Raw genomic sequence first — 22011 nt, forward strand, 5'->3', positions numbered from 1 at the left:
TGACTGGGTCTAGGCTCACATCACTTTAAATACAGACCTGTGGCAGATGATGTCAAATAGCAAAATCATAACTTACCCATTATAGCTTTTACTTTTATTTCATCCAGGTCGCTTCTTCTCTCTCCCCATCTCCCCCTTTGAAACCTTTGATTCCTCCTGAGGGAAAAAAAGTTGTTTCTCAGGATGAAAAATAAACCAGTATATAGTTTACGCTTTTCATTATCAGCAGCATGACAATCAAAATGGTTGAAAACAGACACATACACACAGTCGGTCCATTTATTGGCGCTTTTCTACTCCTACGGAAGCACTCAAAGCGCGTTTACAATGTATGCCCTACATTCACCCATTCACACATCAGTGGCGGAGGCTGCTATGCATGGTGCCAACCTGCCACTGGGAGAAGTTTGGGGTCAGTATCTTGCTCAAGGACACTTTGATGGGGTCAGGCAGAGCGGGGCCTCGAATCAAATGGTACCTCTACCACCTGCGCCACCATCGCCTCCTTTAATCAAATTATTACTAATAATCAGGCTAAGACCTGAATTCCAGTATAAGGCACGTAACACAAATCCTATGAAAATGTTATATATAGGTTCCATTGGAAGAAGGGGCAGAAGGCAGACAACACGGCAAGCAGGGTTCCTCCAGTCCAACTTCAGTTCAATTGGTGTATACTGTACATGCACAAGTTATTTGACTTTCAATTGCATTATCTGGGTGTCTTAATCGGAATAAGGGTAGACCAGTTTGGCTTGATTCCAACTGAGTTCAGTAAGGTAGTTCTTGAGCCAGAGGGTTGGTCGCTACCATCTAAGGTAGTGGTTCTCAAACTTTTCGCGTCATTCCCCACTTTTGAAGATGGAGGATCACACCTATTCTCGAGACGCGGAAAAGGAGTCACCAAGGAAGCGAAAAAGAGAATTATAACGACAACGCGACAGGAAAAACAAGACCAAAGTCAATATTGGAGTGGCCTCATGAGGAACAAGGATTTTAAAAGGGAACAACGCAAAGTTGCCTGCTTTCTTCTCGACAGGTAATTCAGCCTATTCGTCTAAATCTATACAGTCTATGGTGTAAATTGAAGTTTTATAGTTGCTTGGCTAACTATAGCATGGTTGTGCATAACGCTAGAACGACGTCTAGGATACTTTTCCTTGTACCGATGAAAAAGAATTGTCTAGGCTACGCTTTGTAACATAAATCTGTGTGCTATGACGGATCACAGGCAAAGGACACTCTAAATTGTAGTTATTTTTTTCATTGCTTTTGCTTTGTACTGGAAGCCTTATACATGAAACGGCCACCGTAGGAGTTAAAACACGCCGGAATGGAGGGGCTAGAAAGTAATATTCAGGTAGGTTGTCATATAGAATTTCACCGCTAGATGGGAGAAGTTTTACACAATGTAGCTTTAACATAACAAATGTGACCATAGAATAAGCATTTTTAACCACACTCTACACTACTGCACAGACAATACTAACCTCTCAAATTACTTTTGACGAGTGTTTCAATGTCAAACACCCCAAGCAGCAAAATCCTTGCCATTGAAGTCCCACTGGATGCCTGGCAAGCAGAGCGCCACACACTTCGCGGTACGTAAACACCTGAACCCGGGACAATTTCTTCCTGTTGAACAAAATAAAATTGATAGGCTTAAAAAGTCTTATTTCAGTATAGTAAACAACATATCCAGCATTCCAGATTTATGTACAATTGACTGTTGAAATTGGTCCCAATAGTATTATGACAAGCATTCCTGGTCCCTACTGTCAATGTTGAGATTTCATATTATCAATAAGTAGTGTCAAAAGAGCAATTGCCACAAGGTACCAGGAAATTTGGGAGATTAGATTAGGACAAATTTACAGTAAACTGTATCTCGATTATGACCAATTAATATAGAAGACAAGGTGATTGCAAGCAGTTCACATACTTTCCAACAGCACTGCATAAAAAAGTACTCACTATTTGAACAGGGTTTGAAGGGCTTGGGAGAGACCCTGACTGCCGAGGTGCATGGAGCTATTGAGCATTTCTTTTATCTGAGGTATCTCTGCATCAACAAGAAAAACGGATGTGAAAGACTGTAGCCAATAAGTATAAGAATAGAAGTATACTCTTTTGATCCTGTGAGGGAAATTCAGTCTCTGCATTTATCCCATCAATGTATTAGTGAGACTCACTGTTGAAAACATCACGCTTCTTATCAGTCCTTTTAAAATAATGAGGCCATCCTTAAAAAATATTGCAGTAACAGCAAAAAAGAAGAAAAAAAGGGGTCGGTAGGTAGGTCTATTTTTTTTCTAGATTCAATGTAAAAAAGTTAAATTTTTGTCATGGGGATTAAATAGCAGGTCGATTTGTTATGATCTGGCAAAATAAAAGCCCCAGCTATTTAAGTTTTACTCGTGTGTATGTGTGTGTGTAGAATGGAAATATAATACATTTACCTGTGAAGATGAATTTTTTATTTCAAGCAATTCTTGACGCATAAGTGAGAGCTCGCTGTCACTATTTTCTGCTTGTTCTTCCAAGGAAGCTAGGATTTCCGCCCCTTGATTGTGAATGGCAGCCTGTGGCAACATATAAATGTTTTTTTCTAAATTAAAACATACAAATTATTGCCGAAGTTATATATATCATTATGCTTACAAGCTTACTGTATGATATTTTTGTCCCAAGCCACCTAAAATTTATAAACAATAGTGTTGCTTTGGGAGGGGGATGCGGCATATTTCAAATGAGCTCCGGTTTTTTGAAGTACAAACAGGAAGCAAATCTGAGCAGCTTGTTTTGTAGTTTGTTTGTAGTATGGTACATAGTAGATATAAATGATATAAGATGGTTATACAGCAAGCATTTATAATTTGCATGGCCGAATGAAGTCTCTCTCTTATCTGAGTAAAACCATGAACGAATGATGGAGTATTTTAAAATAATCCATTCGATCACCCTGTGTGATAATCAAATCCATTTTAAGTTAACTCAATACAATATTTCAACTTTCCACATCCACCCCAGCCCGCTTACCTTCAGGAATCAGAAGTACCGTGACTGACTACTGTAGCTACTGTCCCTCGTTTTAAATCAGTCAGACGGCGGGTTGCCGCGCTGAGCGAAGTGGAAGGGGATCGAGCGGGATTCTTGGTGTCGATTTTCAGTCTCTGTTTAATGGTAGGCCTTACTATCTGTCAATCATACACGCGTGCCATTTGGGGAATTAACCCACGCCGCTATGATTGGTTGAACTGTTCTTCTTTGCTGCTGCTTGATTTGAGGACTGCGCGTGCGCACAGAGGTGTCACCAGGTTTTTGCGTAGTTTAGACGTACTCAGCGTACTTTGAGGTCAAAATGGGTGTTTAAACGGAGAAATAAGCCAAAACAATTCAAATCTCGGCCATTTTGGGTACAGGGGTGTCGCCAAAATATCGCCTTTTATGGGGGTAAAGAATTAAATGTTAGTACATTAAACAAAAACTCACTTTGGTTCCACTGACTGTGGCCACGGTAGGGGGTCATCCTCATCCTCATCCTCCCACAGACGCTTGCAACACGGATTCTCTTCCCACACAATGGCGCTCTTCGAATCTTCTTCAACGCTTGTCCAACTTTCGCCCAAAGTATTCATGTCTATTGCAGAGAAATATCAGTCACCATTGCCACTAACACTGATAGTTACCAACAAGTGTCTAAGTTAAAGAATAATGTAATGCCCACTCAATATGATATTATCGACATATCGGCGTTCCGATAGAAAGACGATTTAGATCTATTTGTGATATTATCACAAATAGATCACTCATATCGGAACGCCGCTCATTAACGTTATCCTACATAACCTCGAGGTAACGTAAGTTTTAGCAAGTCAGGGCTTGACATTAATTTTTGAGGCACTTGTCCTTTACGCTTCACTTTTCCATGCACAAAAGTCACTTGTCCGGGTAAAGATTCATAATTTTATGATAAAACCGCTGAAAGGATCCAAACACTATCAGCATTAATAAAATACTAAGTCAATATATTGAGATACTAAGTCAATATATTGAGATACTAAGTCAAAAATTACATTATAGAACGGCAAAAACGACCACTGGATGGGAACGGTGTATTTTACAACAACGAATGCAGCACGAGGTTGGCGAGGCCAATTTCGCGAACGCAACATCTGTGTTGTTTTTCCGACGCACAACAGCAGCTGCACACTGTCATACGTTACTCTCCAGTGAAATACAGATAGACATATTTTACAACCGTTTAGCTGTCAGCATTTTTAACTCTCGACGGCACTCTAGCTGCTAGTTAACGGTAGGCTAACTTTACCTGCTGCCAAGTGTTGTTTTAACTAGCATGACATGCGGTGATGTTTCGTTGCCTCTAACGTCCGTTTGAGCATCAGACAGAAGCATTTCAGTGGCACCAAAATCTGCGTTGCTAATACGGTCCGGTAGATAACGGTCGTTATGCAACCGGTGACGATTAGCACCGGGTCTCTCATTTTCTGTCAACGATGTGGGCGGAGAGTAACGTTAAGGCACAGTTAGCAAGCTAACGTTAGCTAACTAACACCGGCTGGTTCGGCGTGCTTTCATGCTGCATTGCTTACAAGAGAATGAGCTGAACAGCGGCCTGGGTGTAACGTTAGCGGCCCGCTGCCCCGGATTGCGGGGAAAAATGTAGCTATTGTTTCAAATCGGTAAAAATCCACTTTTCCCGGACAAGCGGGACAAGCCTTAATGTGGCAAGTCAAATAAAGATTTTTGCCTCAACAAAAATAAACACATATAACGTTAACTAAACACATTCTTGACAACGTAGTTTCGTTATAAAATTATCTATTTATGTTAATGGAGCATATGTCCCTGTGTAACTAATACAAAGCAGTAAAAAACGTTAACTTACCTCCAACTGATTGAACGGTAGCCATATAAATGGGGAATCCACCCTTTGGTCGCTTTTCCACACCCCACTCGACGGCAAATTCGTCTCGTGAGGTAATCACGCCGCTTAAAAACTTTCCAGATCAAAATTTCGTATGAATTTAATGTGAACAATACTAAATTTCCCCTCATCGACCCCCGGCACACCATTTTACAAGCGCATACATGTCTTCTCCTTTGTCGCGTCGTTAACGCTTTTTCGCAGGTTGTCCGCGGGTGTTGCTATAGTGACAGAACTGGTTACTACCAGAGCCGTTAACGCTCTGGTTACTAATAAAAAAACAAACAATTCTCAATAAGAAAAATGTTAATGTTTAAAAAATCAAAACCAATATGGTTATTATTATTATTATTATTATTATTATTATTATCTTACATTCATTATTTTTCTATTTTAGTTATTTTAGTTTTAGATCAGATGGCCGCTACCGGAGGTAAGGGTTAGTGTGTGCTACGAGAAAGCAAGGTTCAAATATAGATGAAGAGATGGTAAATTATATTTTGCAAAGGAATTCTGAAGATTTATGTTTTATGTTTTTCTTTCTTTTCTTTTTAGAAGAACTGGTTTAATGAAGATAATTTAAGTGTAGGTAAATATATTATTCTGACATGCACTTCATTTCAGAAGGTGGCGGTAATGCAACCAGACGTTGTTTTGCCAACCGCCATAAAAACAAGAAGAAGAACAATAAGACAGTGATTTCAGAGTCAACTATGGAAGACGGTATTTTGATTTTAAGTTCATAATGGAGTATCGAAAATACCTTAACACCGGTGCAGCAGTTCCTGCGCAACAGCACGTCCGATGGAAAAGGTAAGTGCACAATATAGATAGCTAACTTTAAAAGACAATTACGTGCATAAGACATAACGTTAGTTACCTTTAGCAATTATCGCTAGCTAACTTGAACTAGCAAGCAAGCATCCTTCGATTATTATTATTCGTTTCTGTTAAATTTAGAAAGCTTAAGAAAAGGGAAAACTTGAGTATTATTGACCTTTTCCGCGCATTTTATGAGAATTGTTTATGTATTACCAGGGTGGTCCATGTATTTGATTTTCAGTAAAAAAAAAAATGAGGGAAATTACTTTTTTTTTATGGTTTATCTCTTCAACAGTTTGAAAACCAATAAAGAGAAAAGCACAATTCGTTTTTCATTTATTTGTTAAAAAAAAAAATAAATTAACGAAAAAGTACACGGAACGTTAGGTAGGTTCAGAGCCATAGAAAGATGGCTCTGGGTAGGTTTAAGTTTATTGTAGCTGTGCAAAGGAGACATAAAGGACATGTAATGTTAACCAGGAGAACAAATGCTGCTGTATCTAATGATTGGGGAGGGAAAATAAGTATAGTAAAGTAAGTATAAAGTATACATTTGTAAATATGTGTTTGTACTGAAGTTTTAGCAACCTCAAAACTGATGTTTTTAAAAAATGCGTTATAAAAAAATATCTACATATATGTGTAAACATGGCCTTAAAGACAATAATAATATAATAAATTGCCAAAACCTGAAGGAACGGTCAAGCTTAGTGTTAAAATACAATGTTAATTTTTTCTTATTTTCTTCTTTCAGGTCAGCGGCATGTCCAGGCTCCCCAAGGAGAAAAAAAGTAAGTCACTTTACATGTGAACACAATGAAATTCTGTCTAATTCTACACTGATCTGTGTCAGGATTGTAGTCTACCTGCTACCATTTTTACTATTTTACCTGCACCAAATTTATAAATTCTAACTTAGTTATAACGTTATCTTTGCAGTGTATTAGCTCTAGCTCGTGTTTAGCCATTTTAAGTTGGCAAGTTATTGTACAAAAAAATCATGTGCTATCAGAGATTAAGGAAACCTGTTGAATTGAAATACTGCCTTGAAGCAGGGTTGGACTGAGACAAAAAATTGGTCCGGGCATTTTTGGCCCAGGCGGCCAACACCCACTGTGATTGGTCAGACATTAGTCGTTCCCTGCAGACAGTCCTCTTAAAATCTGCTTGCATTCTATGATAACAATTGCCTAGTGTTCTGTGTTCATGTGATAGTTTTGGATCCTTCAAGAGGGGTCTCAAGACTTATCTGTTGATCTTACACTTAAATAATTAATTCATTCTTGTAGTTATGGATTTGTATATTTATGGTATTTTTTATTATTGATATTGTATTGCCATTATTGTTATTATTAATATTGGCTTAGCAACTTTAAAAACAGTTTACTGTTAATTTTAACTATTGTAAGATTCATATTTTGTCGCTTTGGACACAAGTGTCTGCTAAATACTATAACCATAACACTTCCCAAAAGCTACACTAAATCTGAGAGTAGTATATGCCCTGGAAAAGAGCACCAATACGAGAGAAGCTAATTAAACATTTCAAGGAACTCTGATGCTTGTATCAACACAAACTTTTCAGCTACCCAACAGGCTAACCGCTAGCATTTTCAATGTAAGCTTAAACAGTTAGGTTACCTGACAGCCACTAACTTTAATGTTACAGCCAAACTGCTTGTTGTTGTTATGATGTGACACACACGCACATGCATGCGGGGCGCCCACACACACACACACACACACACAGCCTCCCTCCTTCCTGAGAGTCCCTGTTAATTTGCCTACTCCTTACCACATCGTCATCTACTCTCTCTTTCATCTTTTTCCTCACTCGTTCCTATGGCCGTGTCATGGTCACTCTCCTCCTTCTTTCTGCTTCTCTGTATATCCAGCCACCTCCTCCCTCTTCTTCAGGTAATGCTGATGTTGAAGCAGCTACTACAGACCCAAACATGTCAGAAGTGTTGGCACATATTTGAGGAATCCGCCTGTAGATTCTTAATCTTTTTCTCCTCTAATTTCTCTGCACCTCCCTTTGCACTTGGTGGTCGTTTGTCCATTTTAACGTGGATGCTAAACTTCCAGCATAACTATTACAGCTCACGCCTCAGGGCCGGGAGGCGGGCCGCAATAGTGGGATTCGTAAATTTGCGTCCGGAGTGGGAAGGGGGTTCCTGGATTTGATTGGGTCAGGCCAGTGCCAATAAAGAAAATTAACCAATGGGCTGCAGTGAGTTCTTTATGGGCCGGCCCGCCCAAAAATAAAAAGGCCTATTTATATCGGGCGATTCGCCCAGAAGGCCGGCCCACCGAAAAATGCCCGGTATGCCAGATGGCCAGTCCAGCCCTGCCTTGAAGTGATATTATTATTTTCATAATAATATGAAATATTGGTTTCCTATTTCAGGTATGTGATCCTGCACTCGTCTCCTCTGATCCTGCACTGAACTCACATGGTCCTGGTCCTGCACTTGACTCCCGTCATCCTGCTCCTGCACTCGACTCACTTAATCCTGATCCTGCACTCGTCTCACATGATCCTGATCTCGCACGCGTCTCCTGTGATCCTGCACTTGTGTCGCCTGATCCTGATCCTGCACTCATTAGTACTATATCGGTAAATGTTAATAGCTGTCTCTATATCTATAAATACTATAAATATTAAATAAAATAATATTATTATATTAAATTCTATAAACTACTCCTGAAATTTCAACAAACCTGAATGTTAATTGTTATGCAAGTTTTACTTTATAATAGTAAGATTAATACACTTACTTTATCATTTATCAAACATGTTGAATTGAAATACTGCCTTGAAGTGATATTATTATTTTCATAATAATATGAAATATTTGTTTCCTATTTCAGGTATGTGATTCTGCTGTTACCCTAAGTGATCCTGCACGCATCTCCTGTGGTCCTGCACTCTACTCCCGGGCCATCCTGGTCCTGCACTCGACTCCCGTCATCCTGGTCCTGCACTCGACTCACTTAATCCTGATCCTGCACTCGACTCGCGGGATCCTGCACTCGACTCGCAGGATCCTGCACTCGTCTCCTGTGATCCTGCACTTGACTCACATGGTCCTGATCCTGCACTGAACTCACATGGTCCTGGTCCTGCACTTGACTCCTCGACCATCCTGGTCCTGCACTCGCACTCACTTTAATCCTGATCCTGCACTCGCCTCCTGTGATCCTGCACTGAACTCACATGGTCCTGATCCTGCACTTGTCTCCTGTGATCCTGCACTGAACTCACATGGTCCTGATCCTGCTCTCGCCTCTGTGATCCTGCACTGAACTCACGTGGTCCTGATCCTGCTCTCGCTTCTCTGTGATCCTGCACTGAACTCACATGGTCCTGATCCTGCTCTCGTCTCCTGTGATCCTGCACTGAACTCACATGGTCCTGATCCTGCACTCGTCTCCTGTGATCCTGGTCCTGCACTCGACTCACATGATCCTGATCTCGCACGCGTCTCCTGTGCTCCTGCACTTGTGTCGCCTGATCCTGCACTTATTAGTACTATATCGGTAAATGTTAATAGCTGTCTCTATATCTATGAATACTATGAATATTAAATAAAATAATACTATTATATTAAATTCTATAAACTACTCCCGGTCACATATTAAGGCTCGTTTTTGCTTATTTGTGAAATTTCAACAAACCTGAATGTTAATTGTTATGAAAGTTTTACTTTATAATAGTAAGATTAATACACTTACTTTATCATTGATATTTGGAATTGTTTGCTGAAATAAAATAATATTTTAAATTTCTTTGTGTGTTGCAGGTCTGTGAAGAACCTCCCCTCTCATTCATACCACCAGTCCACCAAACCTCTACAAACACTTCCTGTGCAAATGGGCAGGTACGGCAAACTGCTACTGTCGAGGATACAAGAAAACAGCATGAGTTGCTACTTCTTGCTTTAAAACTCAAGCATGGACTGACTGATGAAGCTTTAGAAGACACACTTAAAGTTGTTAACGTTATAAGTCAGAGGCATGCTGTGTCATCTACCAAACATCACTTTTACAAAACTTTTGATGACTTGAAAAGAAATATTCAGTTTCACTACATATGTGAGGGATGCACAATTTCTGTAAACATTGACGGAGAAAAAGTGGTTTGTCCTAACTGTCAATATTCTTGTAGTGTAGCCGATCACATGAAACAGGGGCACTTCTTTATTGTTTTTCCACTAGAATCACAATTAAGGAATATGATGGAACAAGAGGAACTCTTCAGCCAGTTGACTAGGCCTAACAGTGGTGCTCACTCTAGCCCACTGACAGATATCACAGATGGTGAGCTTTACAAGAGGGTTAACGGAAATAGTGAAGGCCAATCTGAGCATCAAGTCAATCTCACACTAACCTTTAGCTTTGACGGGGTACCTGTGTTTAAGAAATCTTCTTACAGTATTTGGCCACTTCTCTATACAGTCAATGAATTACCACCTGATCTGAGAGCAAAACAAGTCATGTTGTCAGCCTTATGGTTTGGTTCATCAAAGCCAAACTGTAACACATACTTATCACCATTTGTGAAAGAATGCAATCAATTGCTTACTCATGGGTTTGAGTGGATCAGTGCAAATGGTATTCGTGGCCGTTCCAAAGTATTTCCCTTGGTGGCAGTATGTGATTCTGTTGCAAGACCGATGATTCAAAATTTTAAGCAATTCAATGGAGAATTTGGATGTTCATACTGTTTACAAAAAGGTACAGTGGTTGAGAAGGGTCAAGGTCATGTACGGGTCTATCCTTTTGAGTCTGATACTGAAAGCAGAAATCATGGTAGCAGCCTAAATTTCGCTCGAGAGGCTATAGAAAATCACACTACTGTGAAAGGAGTGAAAGGACCGTCTATTTTGTCCTTGATCCCATCAGTTGACCTGATACAAGGTTGCGTACCTGACTACATGCACGCCTGTCTTCTTGGTGTTGCAAGATCTATGACTTATATGTGGGTTAGAAGTGACAATCATGAAAACCCATGGTATGTAGGAAGGTGTATCCAAGAGATTGATCAAAAACTTCACCTTATCCAACCACCCTCCTGTGTTTCCAGAGTGCCTAGATCACTGCAAGAGAGAAACTATTGGAAGGCGCATGAGTGGTATATGTGGCTTTTCTACTATAGCATCCCAGTGCTTAAAGGGATCTTACCAGAGCGCTATCTAATACACTGGACACGGTTTGTGAAGGCTTTGGCATTGCTCTTAACTGAAAGTGTCACCTTGCAACAAATTCAGGAAGCAGACATCATGCTTAGGAGATTTGTGATGGAAATGGGGGATCTCTATGGTATACAAAATGTGTCCTATAATGTCCATCTCTCTCTCACCTTGCACAAAGTGTACAACCGGGGTCCTTTATGGGCTCATTCAGCTTTCACATTTGAGTCATATAATCACAGGCTGCTCAAAATGATCAAGAGCACACAAGGGGTCCCTTTGCAGATTGCCAAAACATTTCAGTTACAGAAGGGTCTGCCCTTATATGCCAAGAAAACACTTTCAAATGCATCCTCTGAATGCATTTCGGCCTTTGAAGACTTAGTCAGTCCTACACACACCCAGAGTGCAATAAGGTGTAAAGAGGTCATTGCACTTGGAGGCAGACATGAGAAAGTAAGACTTGAGCAAGATGACTACCTTGCCCTCCACAATGTAGCTTATAACATAGAGAGAGAACTTCTTGTCAGTTACCGTGACAGGGCAGTAATTAATGGTGAAGTTGCGCACTCTAAAAGACATTCGAGAGAGAGGAAGAGAAACTCGCATGTTGTAGTCCTCACAGATAACAGTATTTTCAGTGTTGATACGTTTGTTGTTGCAGACTTAGGAAGTGGAGAACGCTGCTATGCCATAGGACATTATTTTGAAACAAAGCGACACAGTTTTTTTGCTTCATTGTCGAACCCACACCACTTTGTTGCTGTTGGCAAAAAGTTGGGGCATTTGACAGCTGTTCCAGCTGCAGTTATTCAGAGAAAGTGTCTCTTTATGAATCTTCCAAACCTGAATGTTAATTATGTTTTTATGTTTTTGAATCGTATTGATTGGACGAATTGATTAAAAACAAAACAAAGGGGTCAAAGAATGGAAAACATTTTTACCCATGCAGACCAAATAGTGAAAACACAATCTTTTAGAGTTTTGCTGTCAGTGAAATGCCAATTGATAGTTAAAAAGAATATTGTCTAACTCTGAATACCTTGACATGAAATGTCAATAGGTTAAAAAAGAATGAACTTATGTCTGATATCTAGTGGAGTCCTAAATAGTAAGAATACTGCCTGCACATGTCTGAATGTGGAATGTCACTTAATAGTTAAGAATATTGCTGTACTTCAAAATGTCATGTAATGAAATGCCAGTTAATAATAGAAATGTATGTACTTGTCTGAATAGTTTAAAAAGATGATACTTAATGTCTCAATACCTCAAATGCCAATATTTAAAATTTAATGTTTTATATCTTATGTCTGAATGCCTTGTAATTAAATGCCTATAGTTGGAGATTTTGTGTCTGTATTGTGTGAATACCAAATATAGTATTTTTAATACAATAATGTGTGTGTTTCTTTGTCATTTTTGACAAATACATCGACAAAGTACCATAACCATATGCCATAGCTTTAAAATGCATCAGTATCACATGCATGTATGTTTACATACATTTATTAAATATGTGGAAAACAAATATGTATGTCACATATTTATACTTAATGTTGTCCATATATGCGAGAAACCAATATGATACTGTAATATATGCAGATATATGGTATCATATATGGATGAACTCAAATATTTTCTTCACATGTTTGGACACATAAATGTTCATATATGTTGCAGGCATATATTGTGTTCTCAGATAAGTCAAATATATGTATAGATATATGTCATGCTATTTAAAATATAAGTACATATATGGCCATATATTACATTTTTGTATGGGACAGAGGTTTTTCCGATGCTGAGGCCGTTTCGTTTGAGTCTGACACCTGACCGTCAATTTCCACTGGATGCGGAACGTCTCCGGAAACGTCGACGGAGTCATTAGGTTTCCATTAAAGTCAGTGTGTGTATTTCCACAGACTGTGGAACGTCTGCGTCCCAGTTCCGTCAGTCCGCAGCCCTCCGCAGCAGATACGCAGACGGACGCCGGAGAGCTCCGCAGCAATTCAGTACACGGCAGAGAGTGCGGGACAGGAAGTCGAGCACAGAAACAAAATAAATATCCGGTTAATTTTCAAAATAAAATACACCGTGCTCACGGTGGATCATATTTCCCTGCACTACACCTTGAAAACACAGCACACAGTTGTTTCACATCTAGTCCTCTGGATGGAAACTAACTGTTGTTGGTTTTGTGGTTCTATTCTACCTGAATTCGCGAGAACTTGTGGGTCCTCGTGACTACAGCTGTCAGTCACGGCCGCAGCCGTTCCGCAACAAATCCGGACCTGGTGGGTATTGACGGACGGCGGAGCACGCAGCAGACACGCAGCGGAGCCGGTCCGCAGCTGTTACGCATCCAGTGGAAATCCCCGGTGAGTCTGAGATCTGAGGATGTCCTAAAATGAACACCGTACTATTGGGTGAAGGTCAGTTGATTGACTTGGCCAGTCTAAAACCTTCCACTTTTTTCCCCTGATGAAGTGCTTTGGGTCATTGTCCTGCTGCATGACAAACTTCCTCCCAATTAGTTTAAATGCATTTCTCCGTAAATTGGCAGACAAAATGTTTCTGTACACTTCTGAACATTCTGCTGCTACCATCATCAGTTACATCATCAATAAATATGAATGAGCCTGTTCCAGAAGCAGCCATGCACGCCCAAGCCATGACATTACCTCCACCATGCTTCACAGATGAGCTTGTATGCTTCGGACCATAAGCCGTTCCTTTCTTTCTCCACACTTTGGCCTTTCCATCACTTTGGTAGAGATTAATCTTGGTCTCATCAGTCCATAAGATTGTGTTCCAGAACTTTTGTGGCTCATCTCTGTACTTCTTTGCAAATTCCAATCTGGCCTTCCGATTCTTACTGCTGATGAGTGGTTTGCATCTTGTGGTATGGCCTCTATATTTCTGCTCTCGGAGTCTTCTTCCAACGGTGGATTGGGATACCTTCACCCCTGCACTGTCGAGGTCGTTGGTGATGTCACTTACTGATGTTTTTGGGGTTTTCTTCACAGCTCTCACAATATTTCTGTCATCAACAGTGTTGTAATGTAACGGAGTACAAATACTTCATTACTGTACTTAAGGAGAAATTTCACATATCTGTACTTTACTTCGCTATTTAAATTTATGTCAACTTTCACTTTTACTCCACTACATTTCCTAGATAAAATGTATACTTTTACTCCGTTATATTTCCACTAAGCATCTTCGTTACTCGTTACTAAAAAATAAAATTAGAAGAAATGTGTGCGACTGCAATAAGGGAGGTTTGGCGAATCACTGCTCCTAGATTGCATTACGCACGCTCCGCACGCCGCGCGCTCTATTTCAGCGCTTGTTTGTTGCTAAAGGAGGAGGAGGACGCACAACTGAAACCGCCATGGAAGCATGAGCACCTACTGGAGGACCTCCCGTTATCGTAGACGACCAAGCTCGACATAAGCAATGGCCCGATGGCCCGGGGCCAGTAAAAACGTATGTCGGGCTGGTTGCAGCCACAGTCACTGGTGTGTGCGTTACTTCACGCAGCACATGTAGCCTACTGACTGGAAACGTTACCGAGGATTATTTACCGCCGATGGTGCAGATGAACTAACGCTACACTCGTTACTGTAAGTAGGTAGCCTACAACAAAACCTCCACGATTAAAGAGTCAATACTTATCAATAACCCACATACCTGTTCTACAGGCAGAAACGCGTAGAAACCATATCTCAGTCTGCGCTGTCCACGGCGCTGTGCAAACACAGCTCTACTCTGCAAATAGCGACTTTACAAACGAGCTAAAATGAAAGATGTCAGTTTGTAGTCTAACTGTTTGTCTTAATTTTCAACCAATCTTGAACTTTGGACAAACTCTTGTAAACGTAGCTGCTGTCTAAACGAGCCATCCTCTCCGCTGGAGCGGTAAACCTATGGATGTATTATAAGACCAAAACAAATACATGTGGCTACTTAATATGCACGTGAATGACGCGTTCTTCATTCTTGACGATGTTGCCGGTTGTATTATTTAGGAACAGAATTGTCTTCTTTCAAATTAGGCATACAGGACTAATCTGAGATCATTTTCTAGTTAAGTAGCCTATCTAGTTATCATTATGGATTTTCCATGTTTTTAGGGATTTGCTTACTAATGTAAAAAATATAGCAATAATTTAGTAAGAAAGTGAAAATATCAAACAAGATGATGCGTATTAGGTATAATTTTATTTTCTTTATTTGAAAGTCCGGCCCCTGGAGTGTCTGCTTAAAGGGGTGATAGAATGCAAAACCGATTTTACCCTGTCATAGTTGAATGAGGACAGTTCGATGGGTAAATAGGACATACATAGAAGCTCAAAATCCCATTGACACCCCTTTACTATGAAAATCTCATATTTTGAAACTGACGCTGAAAACGGGCGAATCCCAACAAAGCTGGAAGTTGACGTCAACCTCCCAAAAACCGGAACCTTTGTCAGCCCATGGGTGTATTAAGAGAACGGTCACGCCCCAACATTTACATAGGCTACACAACTGACCTGAGATCAGGTAGTTTTCTGAATCTAGCTAGGTCACGCAGATCTCTGCTATTCCATTACAAAATTCACTTCTGAAACTTTTTTATGCGAGAAATCAACCATATAAAGCTCAAATATGGGCCGCTTTACGAAAATGGATGGCTAATTGCAAATTTTCTCCGACTGTGTGTCGGAGTTTAGTGCCGGTGTTGGTGCTGCCTGGGTTGCTACATCGCCGCCCTGACCGCAGTGTCAGCGAGCTTGTTACGCCCACAATCTTTTACCGCAGCCCGCAGGTTCCAGTAAATCTTATAATGGGTATGTGTGTTGAGTTATTTAAACAAACAATCGAGGAAATAAACGCCTCTTGTCCGCGAGTCTCATTGATAGAGCCGCGGTGAGATGGAGTCCATCAATGAGAGCTAGCTAGCCTCCTCCTAACTCTGACATTCACAAAAATACATTCAATTGAAATCCGAAATCGGAAAAGTGTTAGCTAAGCTTTGTAAGACCTTGAGGAACCTGTAATATTCATGCCGTGACGAAATTCAAACTGTAAATATACTTTAGTTATGCGAAAGTGAGCAAGCTGCGATATTTCCCCATTGTAATGAATGGGACATATAGCAAGCAGCTGCTCGTCCTACAAAGACGCCTTGCGTTCATAAAAATGCCTTAAAATCAAATCGGACACAACGGTTAGCTTTATAGGACATTGGGGAATGATGTTATATAAGTGGCGTGACAAAATTCAAACTGTAAATATAATTTAGTTATGGCGACAGTGTAGCTAGCTAGCTGCGGTATTTCCCCATTGTAATGAATGGGACATATAGCAAGCAGCTGGTCGTCCTACAAAGACGCCTCACGTTCATAAAAATGCCTTAAAATCAAATCGGACACAACGGTTAGCTTTATAAGACATTGGGGAATGATGTTATATAAGTGGCGTGACGAAATTCAAACTGTAAATATAATTTAGTTATGGCGACAGTGTAGCTAGCTAGCTGCGGTATTTCCCCATTGTAATGAATGGGACATATAGCAAGCAGCTGCTCGTCCTACAAAGACGCCTCGCGTCCGTAAAAATGCCTTAAAATCAAATCGGACACAACGGTTAGCTTTATAAGACATTGGGGAATGATGTTGTATAAGTGGCTTGACGAAATTCAAACCGTAAATATATTAGAGTTATGCCGGCAGCTGGCCGCGGAGCCCCGTAGTGCAGTATCCACAAAGGGTGACTTTGCGCTGGGTATGGAGCCCAGCAGGCTGCCGCTTTCTCGTCAGACTGTGTGGAGCTCCTAAAGTCTGACACGTCTTACCAAATTTGCAATTAGCCATCAATTTTTGTAAAATGGCCCATATTTCAGCTTTATATAGTTGATTTCTCGCTTAAAAAAGTCTCAGAAGTGAATTTGGTAATGAAACATTGCAGTGTCTGGAATATGAGATTCTGTCGCTTCTCTAATGTATGTGTATTGGGGATTCGCTCAACCAATCAGCGCGCGTCTCTAATGTCTGCGTATGGCAAGTCGCTCAACCAATCAGCGCGCAGCTCATCTAAATATTCATGACCATACCATATTTGGAAGAAAAGCTCTTGTTACAAATAGGGCCAAAACACAGGGATGCATAAGGGCCAGAAAAATATCAACCAGGCCATTTTCAGCCCAACCAATGTTACATACCCCATTAGGAGACCATAAGGAACAGTGTGAAATACCCTATATAATCATTCTATCACCCCTTTAAAAAAATTCTGGCCCTTGGAAAAATGTAGTTTATGACACCCTGGTCTAGCTTTGCTGCTAATGGCACATCATCCAGTGGCAGTGGCTAGCTGGGTTAGAACCATTTTCTAAAGCATAGGTGCTAAATATTTTCCTGCTTTTTTGTCCTTTTCCAATCACACCTATGATATTTCTTTCAGGGCCAGTAAAAATGTAGAAGGGGCCAGCAAAACTCTGATCTACTGGCCCTGGGTGCCAGTGGGGATTTTTTTTTATGTTGAGCCCTGCGACCACCCCGACGATAGTGGTGAACTCGCTCAACAGGGTAGTGGTGAAGATAACGTCATACACCTGTGTTGCAAGAAATGTTTCTGTACATTGATGTCAGCTCTAAAAATCAGCTGTTTGTTCTTTGAACTTAAGAGAATTGTGCCTGAAAAGTCCTAGAAAAGAATGTGATTTTGATTTGATGAGTGAGATTAAGAAGATATGGGAACCCTGAATATGCTTTATGCTTTACTATAAGAAAGCCACAATAAAAGTTCTAACCGCTTGCTTTAAAAAAAAAAAAACTTTTACTTTTACTTCAAATACTTAAGTAAATTAAATATCAGAAAATTACTTTTGATACTTAAGTACAATATATATCAGATACTTTAAGACTTTTACTTAAGTAATATTCTAAAAGGTAACTTTCACTTCTACCAAAGTCTTTTTCTAGTACGATACTTGTACTTTTACTCAAGTATTACTTTGTAGTACTTTATACAACACTGGTCATTAACTACTGTTGTTTTCCTCGGCCGACCTGTTGCTCTGTACACCAGTAGTTTCTTTCTTTTTTAGGACATTGCCCAATGTTTGTCCAATGGCTCTGGTCAATTTTCCTTCTTTTCTCAGCTTGAAAATGGCTTGCTTTTCTCCCATAGACAGCTCTCTTGGTCTTCATGTTGGTTTATCCTCTTTAACAAGAAATGCAGTCTTTATAGGTTTAAACCAAGGACAAAAAACTTAGACTAGTCATGCAGAGGTATTTAATGTTTGAACAATCAACCTAAAAAGCAACATCTGGGCAACAAGAAACATCTGTCAGTTACATGTTCCAATACTTTTGCTCAAATGGGTGGGTTCAAACAAACTGTGATATGTCCTGAGTTGTTTAACATATCTAGATGTAAATACCAGGAAATAAAAGATGACATTCTAAACTATTGTCTCATACTCATCTTTTGATCTTAAAGGAACACTTATTGGGAATTTAGTTTATTCACCGTAACCCCCAGAGTTCTCCCTGCGTGCTGTAACGCTGTCTGACGGTCCCAGCGGCAGTAGCCCATCACAGAACAGGCAGGTGAATGGTTCCAGTAATCCTACTGCTCCGAATTGTGACAAAAGTGACAAAATACACCAACATGTTCCTATTTACATGTTGTGATTTGTAGTCACAGCGTGTACAAAAAACAACGTAACATGAGACACAGACATTTTTTATACGTAAACAAACCGGGAACTATATTCTCAGGTGGAAGAATATATATGACTCTACAAATCACAACATGTAAATAGGAACATGTTGGCGTTATTTTGTCACTTATTCGGAGCAGTAGGGTTACTGGAACCATTCACCTGCCTGTTCTGTGCTGGCCTGATGCCACTGGAGCCGTCAGACAGCCTTACAGCACGCACGGAGATGAGAAGAGTATGTATCCACTTGTCTAGCTCTGGGGGTTACGGTGAATAAGCTAAATTCCCAATAAGTCGGCGTGTTCCTTTAAACCCAAATGTCTTCAGTGAACAACAAAAACGAAGGAGTTTGCCTTGCCATTCTAATACTTTTGGAGGGGACTGTGTGTGTGTGTGTGTGTGTGTGTGTGTGTGTGTGTGTGTGTGTGTGTGTGTGTGTGTGTGTGTATGTATGTATGTATGTATGTATGTATGTATGTATATATATATATATATATATATATATATATATATATATATATATATATATAGGGTGACCAATAGTGACAGACCTACTAACCAATCACGAGAGATTTTTCTTGTTTAAAAGACATGCTCTGGCCACGCACGGTGTCGCTGCTATTCATATGCTAATTAGAGACATTCGCACCTCTGCGGGAGCTCTCCATATACATCATGATTCGTTTCCGACAATATGTGGCACAGACGAACGCGACGTTCACAGGCTGAAAATTGTCGTTATCTGCCGAAAATTAGGGGGATTTACGGGGACGAAAATCCCACTTTTAATGCAGTGTGAAGGGCTGACCTACGCAATTGACCAGCTCTTCAAGATGTATTGGGTTTCCAATCTTAAGTACCCTGCCCAACTGCAGTCTGTCTTCTCCTTACTGGAGCATATTTATGAAATACTTGACTATTTGTCCAAGCATTCCCTTTGTGGGTATTTGGAGTTTCTTTGCTCATGTGTTTTGTCACTTCTGCTTAACTGACAAAGAAAATGTTCAACATGTCTTTGAAGAAGATTGTTAGGCCTGCTGCTGCTAGGTAGCTCTCTGTCTCTCCTCTCCTCTCCCCCTCCCCCCTGTCTGTCCTTAATTGCAGGAGTGAAGTCTGGTGTGCGGGAGTCAGGGTTCCAGCTGCAGCTCATCTACACTAATCACCTCTGCTACAAATACCCGGTCAACCTACTTACTTCTCCTCGTCAGATCATAGTCAAGACAACACGTTAATCTCGCTGCTGACTTTACCTGTTTGTATCTAGCTCTTGTGTTTTTGATTGCCTTGATTTGTTCAACCAAAGTTGTTGAGCTTATCTCCAAGCTCCAGGCTATATCATAAGTAAGCTATGTATGTGCGCCCAAGTTGCAAGTCTGTCATTGGAGAAGTCAGGAAGCTTATCCAGCATCTTAGAACCTGTCATGCTTTATCAGATTCCCAAGACTTTCAAATTGTATGTGGCCAGAACAACTGCCAAAGAACATATCCCAATCGAAACTCCTATACAAAACTTCTGAAGAAAGACCATTCAAAAATTATATCAAATGAACAAATTGACTATGTCCCAGGACACTTGGAATGTTGCAATATGTTGAATGATGTTGACATTGATAATGAACCAATTCCAGTAGAAGCCACAGTAGATCTCAGAACTGAAAATGTGACAGTGGATTCAGCAACTGTTAATGATTGAGCATGTGAATTTGTAGCCAAAATATATTCTTCACCTAATACAACTTTCACTGATGTGCAGAGAAGCGTTACATGTGCCGAAGAAGTCATAGACCGGAATATGGACATTGAAGAGAAAATACTCTCCTTTTATAGATACGCATTATATACCTCATGATGACACTTCCTATTGAGAATGAGGACATACGTCATGGTAGCTTGCTGTCACGTCACGATTTGGGCGGTGTCTGAGCCCGTCCACCATCTTGGTGTACCTACACTATCGGTTGCCAGGGACAACAATGTAAGAGAGCTGCATTTCAAAACACTGGACGAAATTGATGTGGAACTGTGAACAGTGCTATTCAATTTTTTTTGTTGAGATGGAGAAGGTGAATCGGCGTCAGTCTGCTTGCTGGAGGAGAATATTCTGTCGGCAACTTTGCCCGCAAGGTGCAAAGGTAGGCAACCTTACAGTAGCTACATTAACTTGTAGTTTACTGCATACACGTAACATTAGCTCATTGTCCAGTAGCTTCTAGCTTTCAAACAAATGCAGTACAAAATATGATCAGCTCCCACAAGGTAAACACTACCAGCTAATGGAGGTTGCCACAGGCAGTATGATATGCAGTAAACTGCAAGTGAGAAAGGTTAAATAGTACTGTAAAACCACAAGCTACAAGGCTACATCCAACGTATGAAAAGTCAACAAAACCATTGATAAACACCCACTACAAGTTGTCAGTTAAGACCATGATGAATAAACTACACCACTACAGTAACATGAAGTACCTTCATGTTACAGTATGCTTAAATATACTTGATACAATTCTAATCTTACCAGGACAGGTTGGATAACTACTGGACTAACCTAAAGCTTTCTCCTTCTGTGTGCAGTCCTGATGCAACACCATTATCGGCAGCTGAGTTTGATCGTCGCTTTGTGTTGAATATACTTGTGTACAGTATATAGCCATGTTTGAATAAATGTTATAATAAAGATACATGTTTCGTTAATGTCTTTGTAGAGCTTGTATACGTAACGAGTTATTAAAACAGGTAGCCTCTGAATATAATTATTCAGTTAGAAGTTTACTATGTCCAGGTCATAATTTGATGGAAAAACAGTTTATATTATATACACACCAAAAAACTTAATGACAGACAAACCAGTTAATTTAATGCATTTATTTTTTGAATGGCAATCTCTAAAATAGCAAATAATCTATTCAACATCTCTCTTTGGCCTCTGTCTCCCTGCTTGTCTTTTGCTTTTCCATCCTCAGTGACCGCCTCAGTTTGTTCCTTAGTCCCTGATAAAAGACAGCAAACGCAAGAAAAATGTTTATCGTTATGAATGCTAATACGTAACGTTACGGAATGTTATACTTTTTACATTTAAAAAAAGTTTTAGCTTTCATTTAACGTTGCTAGTGAAGTTAACAGGAGCAGCTTTACCCATCCTGCAGCTACAACTGATAAACACGTTTCTAAATCTCTGCTAACGTTACGCATATACAGTAACTGCTTATAAAAAGAGATGAAAATGCCACCGGACATTAAACTTTACAAACACAAATGTCACAAAAGACAGCAACCCAGCTAACAGGCTAATGTTAAATTATTAGCATGGGTGTATTCACTTATGCTTACAA

The 22011-nt window shown here is 40.1% G+C and overlaps 1 protein-coding gene and 1 long non-coding RNA gene across 2 annotated transcripts; both read left to right on the forward strand.

Moving 5' to 3' along the window:
- The first annotated feature begins 6514 nt into the window (after positions 1-6514).
- LOC120549790 lies at positions 6515-8712 on the forward strand. Its single transcript, XR_005637433.1, has 3 exons — positions 6515-6561; positions 8181-8390; positions 8645-8712. It is a non-coding gene; the product is annotated as an uncharacterized LOC120549790 (long non-coding RNA).
- Positions 8713-9124: 412 nt separating this feature from the next.
- On the forward strand, positions 9125-19914 carry LOC120548871. The gene is made up of 3 exons (XM_039785387.1): positions 9125-9313; positions 9577-11158; positions 19787-19914. Exons 2-3 carry the CDS (start codon positions 9955-9957, stop codon positions 19912-19914), a joined length of 1332 nt encoding a protein of 443 aa, XP_039641321.1. The 5' UTR covers positions 9125-9313; positions 9577-9954.
- The last annotated feature ends 2097 nt before the right edge of the window (positions 19915-22011 follow it).

This window comes from Perca fluviatilis, chromosome 20 (assembly GCF_010015445.1).
Source record: "Perca fluviatilis chromosome 20, GENO_Pfluv_1.0, whole genome shotgun sequence".
NCBI classification, from domain to species: domain Eukaryota; kingdom Metazoa; phylum Chordata; class Actinopteri; order Perciformes; family Percidae; genus Perca; species Perca fluviatilis.